We start from the raw sequence: 7,500 nt of genomic DNA on the forward strand, positions 1-7,500 counted from the left end.
GATATAGAGATGGATACAAATATGGAGAAAGAGATGGAGGGAGAGATGAAAAAAGATATGTAGAGAGAGATGGATAAAGATATGGAGAGAGAGATGGAGAGATAAATGGAGGAAGAGATGGAGAGGGAGATGGAGAGAGAGAGGTGGAAGGAGAGATGGAAGAAAAGCTGTGTTTTAATGGCACCTGAGTGTGTGTGTGTGTGTGTGTGTGTGTGTGTGTGTGTGTGTATGTTTGTTTCAGCATGAGCGAGGGGGCTTCCCACAGTATTTCCCTCAGAACTTGATCAGACATGACACACACACGTCAGCTTCTCAAAAAAAGCTAACACGTGGTTCCCTAACTTGACACAAACACACAGTCCAATAAAGAGAGGGGAAGATGAGGTCCATTCACAAGGTGTTTCTTAAAAACTCAGAAACACACACACACGTGCGCACGCGCACACACACACACACACACACACACAGAAGCCCCAGATGGATTACCAAATGTCTGTTGGTCTCGGAGCGACTCACTGAGTGAGCTGTTAGAGACAGGTTCGTTATGTGAGGTAAGAGAGGGGATGGATTACCACATGTCAGTTCCTCCTGAGCCAGTGTTTACCTTAGACTCAACCGCCAGCTTAGTTTCTACGTGTTGCATGGGAGTCAGAGCACACTAAAATGGAATAGCTTTATTTCACCATAAAAACGTGTATACTACTGCATTGGCAAAGACGCTCTAAAATATTTACACTACAGCTAAATGGAGAAGGGTGTGCTTAAAAGGATGGATATAGTTCCGAAATGCCGGGCTGTTTTCTGCCTCAAGTTGTTTTGAATACTTTTAAAAGTCAGTGCCCTTACTTATTGTACATGCTTCTGAGGGCTGAGAACTGATATATGGTAGCAAAGTGCATTTCACAAAACTGCCGTTTGGATGAAGGTTAGTTATGTGAGGCAAGAGAGGGGAAGGTGACGAAAGTGGAGGGGCGGTTCCACATGCGGAGAGGTTGCACCTGCCTACTTAGAACTCAGAGAACTTAGAACTCAGATGGGTTTCCTACACATAATTCTGCTAGGTTCCTCACAGACCCATCTTAAGGCCCAGGATTCTACTCTTAATAATAACTGCACTTATATTCTCACACTGAGATATCAACTGGTGGTCGCAAATATACACACATAATTAGACACGACAAAATGAGCACATAATATGAATATTGGCTTACTTGGATCTGATTTGGAGAAAGTATCTCTGTCGAGCAGGTTTCTGAGGAAAGAGAGAGAAAGCGAGAGACAGACAAACAGACAAACAGAGAGATAGAGTGAAATATATATAGAGAGGGAGACACAAACAGAGAGAGAGAGTGAGACAGGAACAGAGAGTAAGATTAACATGCCTTCATCACAGTGTAATTACGACATTATGCAGACTACTAATTGGAGCATTAAGAACCCATAGCATCAGGCTGCGAGTGGGTACGTGTGTGTGTGTGTGTGTGTGTGTGTGTGTGTGTGTACGACAGCATAATTATGACATTACACATTAGACAAGATAAGACTCTTAATTTTGAGCATTAAGACACCTATAGCATAAGGGTGAGTAAGGGAACCTTCATGAAGTAATTATGGAGGAGTTTATGAGTGTGTGTGTGTGTGTGTGTGTGTGTGTGTGTGTGTGTGTGTATGTGTGTGTTTATGTGTGTGTGTTTGTGTGTGTGTGTGTGTTTGTGTGTGTGTGAGTGTCTGAGAAGCAGAGGGGCAGATGTTTGCCTTCATGCCATCATTGGCTCACTGATGAAGAGATGGACCTGAACGAACACATTGCCGTGGCAACAGTTCAACAGTGCCATTTGCAGCAGCCAAGTTAATAACTAGAGACGGACTAATCACAGGAGCGAGGTAACGCAACTTGATGAAGAGGGATGGGGGGGGTAAAGAAAAGAGGAAGTTAAAAAAAGGTTGATAAAAGAAGGTAGGGCTAAAAGGGCAGTAAATGATGGAGAGGGCAAAGGAAGCTGGATAGAGAACAGAAGGTCCAGATACATTTTGAGTGAGCACATAGAAAGAGGGTAAGACAGAAAGGGGGAGATGGAGAGGTAGATACAGAAATCAACAGAAGGAAGAGGAAAGGCAGAGATGGAGCGATAAAGAGGTAGAGAGTGACAGGAATAAACAGAAAGAGCGAGATGGAGATGTAGAGAGTGAGAAATCGTTTCCGAATGATAAGGAGAACAAGAGAGGGAGAGATACGGAGGTGAAAAGAGATAGTGAAAGACAGAGACAGAAGCTAAAGAGAGGTGGAAAGGGATTAGAGAGAGGAAGGAAAAGAAATGGAGTGCACTGAATAAATCTGAGATCAGTTGATGTGTCACATGCCCATCTCTGCTCGTTAGCATCTCTGCTCGTTAGCTCAGCTGTGCGACACGGATGTGGGAAAAAGGATCCATCCCAGAATCAGGCTGGATTCACACGGCAAAGCGCTTTTTCTGACCCACCTGTCTGCTTTGTACCACAAGCTTACCAGAACCAGATCACAGGTGTGCCTAGGTTTGCACCAGATCGTGGTTGTTCGGTTCTAGAGTCAGATGCTCACACTGAGGCCGGGTCCATAAAGCTCCTGCTTGATGTAGATGTATTATGAGAAGCATAGTTCTGCACCAGACTCAAACCAGCACCCCCGGACAAGGTGTGTGGTTCTCTCTGCAGTTTCTTTCTGAACTTTCCACAACAGGACCAAGAACATTCCGATACACTGCATTGTAGGTCCAAATAATGCAGTTCTAAGTGTTGCCAGTCCAAATCCTGCAGTTCTAAGAGTTGGGCCCAGATGGATCCACTGCATTGCAGGTCCAAATACTGCAGTTCTAAGGGTTGCCAGTCCAAACACTGCAGTTCGAAGAGTTGGGCCCAGATGGATCCACTGCATTGCAGGTCTAAATACTGCAGTTCTAAGGGTTGCCAGTCCAAACACTGCAGTTCTAAGAGTTGGGCCCATATGGCTGCAGTGAGTATGAATATCGATTCTGGCTTTTGGTTGAGAAGCTGCCCGACGCTACATTACTTTCAAGGAAGTCTAGCTGCCAAATATGGCCCTCTCATCAGTCTTCAGAGGAGGAGGGGCAGGGAGAGGGGGCAAAGACAAAGTTGGAGCTTGGCCAAGATGAGCCCAGTAAGAGAAACTGGCTAAGTGGAGTACTGAGGAAATGATGAATACACAAAAGGACAGAAACTCACTCCCTGTCCCTCTCAAAGTGTGTGTAGCTGGTGTGTGCATGTCTGTTTTGTCCTCTCTGATGCTGTGTAGTATGTATGTATGTGTGTGTATGTGTGTCTGGAGTGTGTGTGTGTGTGTGTGTGTGTGTGTGTGTGTGTGTGTGTGTATGTGTGTGTGTGTGTGTGTGTGTGTGTGTGTGTGTGTCTGTGTGTCTGTGTGTCTGTGTGTGTGTGTGTGTGTGTGTGTGTGTGTGTGTGTTTGTGTGTACACAAGGAGTGATTTGCACTGCGGTTTGTGAGTGCTTGTGGGCAACACTATGCAGCCTCAGTTTCAGGGTCAAGGTGTGTGTGTGTGCGCGCATGTGTGTGTGAGGTGCAGGTGTGTGTGTGTGTGTGTGTGTCTGTTCCTTTCACACAGCTCTTGTAGTGAGAGTTCAAGGAGATGTTAGCGCATAAAAAACATTTACCGTAAATAAAACGAGTAGGGAAGATGGCCCTCAGACCTACTTTATCTTGGACACGGTGGTCATGACTGATCTGATCTGTCACACACTCCAAAAGGATTACCTCACTCAGAGGAGAGAGAGGGAGAGAGAGAGAGGTAGGGGGAGGGAGAGGGGGAGGGAGAGACAGTCAGAAGGAGAGAGAGAGGGAGGGAGAGAGAGGCGAGCAAGGGAAGGATGAGAGAGGGAGAGAACAAGGAGTAAGAGAGAAATGAAATGTCTACCTGAGGCGGGTGATGGTGAGGAAGACTGTGGGAGACAGCATGTGGTCGACTAAAAACCACCCACACACATATGCACATGTGTACACACACAATCACACACACACACACGCACACATATATACACACACACAAGCGTGTCTCTAAAAAGCACAAGCACTACGAAGAGATGCTGATTACGTCATGGTCTTTGGATTCTCCCTGTGGAGGACCTAAGGGTTTCCACCTGAATAGGTAAAATGACACTGATTCACACACACACACACCTACGCATGCACACACACTCTTAGTCACACATTCACACACACACACACACACACACACTTACATGCATAGACTCACACGGGTATATACACACATAACTACACAGACACGCACACACACACACACACACACACACACACACACACACACACACACACACACACACACACACACACACACAGGCATAAACACACCAATACTCACACACAAACACACACACCAGAATAGACAAGGCCACTTACACAGATGTTCACAGTACTAGACAGAGAGAAAGATACATAGAGTACACCTATCCCTCTATCCTTGCATACTCTATTTTTAACATGGAGGAACAGGAGGAGAGAGATAGAGAGAGAGAGAGACAGAGAGAGCACGGAGCTACAGGGAACACACAAATTCACACACACACAAAGCTCTCAGCAGCATGGCAGATGTACAGGGAGACACACACACACACACACACCCACACACCCACAAATATACACATGTACTGCGTAGAGGGATGCAGAGATAATGCCAAAAGCTAAAGGGTAAAATGTGTCTCTAAAGCCTGCATCATACTGTAACTAATACTCTTTCTTTGGTTCTCTTACAACACACACTCACACTCCCGAGTCCCTCATTCATAAATTACATTTCATCCATCAACTGGCATTTACAATCATTCACTGATTAGTTTTGATTATTCATGTACATTTGTGTGTGTGTGTGTATGTGTGTGTGTGTGTGTGTGTGTGTGTGTGTGTGTGTGTGTGTGTGTGTGTGTGTGTGTGTGTGTGTGTGTGTGTGTGTTTGTGTGTGTGTATCCTTGCATCTGTGTATCATATTCTTGCACCTGGGCTAAAACGCGAGAGCTGATGAAGGGGGGGACTGTGTATGTCGCACTCCAGGGCTCTTATCGTAAACTACAACTAAGACGAAAGACGAAAGACGTAAGACAAAAACTAAAACAAAAACAAATGGTTAAGAGACATTTACGTAAACTGAAATAAAATAATTCACCAAGGGAAATGTAAAACGAAAATGAAACCAATAATGCTGCTAAAAATAACTGATACAAGTCAAATGAAAAAATGAAATGATATTAACTGTCCAAGATGGCGGACGTTGTATCCAGATGGCCGACACCAAATCCAGAGGAAAAAATGAAGGTTCTGGTCCTACCTATTCATGTTGGCGGTTGCCAAACTATCAAAATCCTGTGTAGCTACAGTTAACAACCTTAAGACGTTAATATAGTGTTCGGACATACACTCACTAATGGAAGTAGTTTTAAAAATGGTAAACGGATGAAAAGGACTGTATAGAGTGAGGTTCAGGTATGGTTGGGTCGCCCTGGTGTGTCAGCAAGAACACCTCTGGGGTCGGAATGCAGTTTAGGCAGGGTTACGTTGATATGGTAGGCAAGACAGCAATACACAGGACTCAGACAGGCATATCCAGCAAAACACAAGAAACTTCTATGTTTGTGATAGTTCGTCAGTGACGCACAAACATGTCGGAAAGGAATAGAAAACAGGTCTAACATCCACTGCTTAGCTGTAAACAAACAAGCAAACTATTGCCGTGCGGACTCCTCTGGTGATTTGCCTAAACGCTTGGAAAGGGAGTTGGTTGCATTCTGCAACCTCACCACTAGATGCCACTAAATCCTACATACTGTAACCTTTAAAGTTAACCTTCAAAGTTACCATCAGCACACATTAGTTTCTGGTGTTTTCACCAAACAGAATAGGGAAAAATCGCCCAAAAGTTGCAAAACTAATGTAATCAGTTTGTTAGTTAGTCATTAAGCATGTCCCTGCACACATTAACTAGGTTTTTTCTAGATCTATGGAGGGGCAGCAAAAACCTTTAAATCTAAGAGCCTTTCACCGAACTCTGGCCTTCGCCAACAGAAATGTTGTGTGCATACGAGCTCTGTAAAGCGCCTTAAAGCAGCAATAAGGAGTTATGTTCCAAAACTAGCAAGCTAACTACCTAAAAGGCCTGCAAACACCACCAACAGCCCAGTTGACACTGATAGAAACCTCCCAACACACTGTCTTTCGGCAGTATAGCTGGCAATGCCATGCTGTGAAAGCTTTTCTTCCATTTTTGAAGGGCATTCCAGCCCGGTACACGGAACTACATAGGGCATATCCTGGATGGCTAGAGGGAAATACACAGTTGTTTATCTGTCCTTCACATGATCATATGCTATCCAAATTAATTTGAGGATGGTACCAAAAAGAGTTGCCTATAAAACCATACCTCAAAAAGTGTCAAATTGTTGTGTATAGTGTTACTTTAGGACAATTTGATTGTTTTGGCGCTATATTAATGAACTTAAGTTGAATTCAATATTTAGATAATTAGTGAGTGGAAAGCAGGCACAAACGTGTTTTGTATGGCCAATGATCTTGTGATATTGAAGCCACGAGATGATGCTACTCCTCACTTCAAAACAACTTGTGCAATGACATGTCATTTGATTGGCCAGCTGCTTTCACTACACCCCATGTGAAGTGTTACCAGTGTTTCCCCGAGGATGTTTTCTCAGCAGCGATGTGGTCGTGCACGTCCACCAGCCCAGGGCACTGGACCCGTTTATGCCGTCATGCTGGGACTTAAGTGAAGTCATGTGAATGTGATACTGAGAAACCCATTATATATTGCACTAAACCAAACAAAGCAGTTTGGAAATGATGTTTTTTAAATTCCTTTTAATAAATGCAAATGTTATTATATTAATGCACTGAATGTGTTATGATTTGTTTACAATAACAAAACGCTTAGTTACAAACCTTTAATCTTCAAATATAAACTAACCAACTAATCAACTAATCAAAACAATTATTAACAGATTAATTGATTATCAAAATAGTTGTTTGTTGCAGCCCTAGTCCTGAATACAGCCACGAACAGCTGTGCCGTCACTAACAGAGATGCAGGTTGTGATGCTGATGGTGTTAGTGTGTGTGGGAGGGGCAGCTTCATGTGGGGGTGTGTTGCCTAGGGCTAACAGGGAGAAAAAGGGAGGGGGCAGCGGGGGGGCCGTGTGGAGAAGTGTGCCACTAGAGCGAATGTGACATTTCTATCTGCGGCTAACACACACTTCCTCTCTATCTTACATTCACACACACACACACACACACACACACACACACACCGAACATACACACACACACACACACACACACACTCCATCTCTCTCTTACACACACACACAAACACACACACACACATACACACACACACACTAACACACACACTCCATCTCTCTCACACTGTCTATCTCTCTCTCTCACACACAAACACTCCCTCTCTGTCTC

General features: G+C 44.2%; 1 protein-coding gene across 5 annotated transcripts in view; it reads right to left on the reverse strand.

Moving 5' to 3' along the window:
* Positions 1-7,500, reverse strand: part of LOC308375651 (copine-8) — a 118,937-nt gene that overhangs the window by 87,705 nt on the left and 23,732 nt on the right. For all 5 annotated transcript variants that reach the window (XM_080851821.1, XM_080851824.1, XM_080851820.1 and 2 more), the window contains exon 2: positions 1,212-1,252. In XM_080851821.1, coding sequence (XP_080707947.1) covers positions 1,212-1,252 — 41 coding nt within the window. The remainder of the gene's footprint in view (positions 1-1,211; positions 1,253-7,500) is intronic.

This window comes from Sprattus sprattus, assembly GCF_963457725.1.
Source record: "Sprattus sprattus genome assembly, chromosome: 14".
Taxonomy (NCBI): domain Eukaryota; kingdom Metazoa; phylum Chordata; class Actinopteri; order Clupeiformes; family Clupeidae; genus Sprattus; species Sprattus sprattus.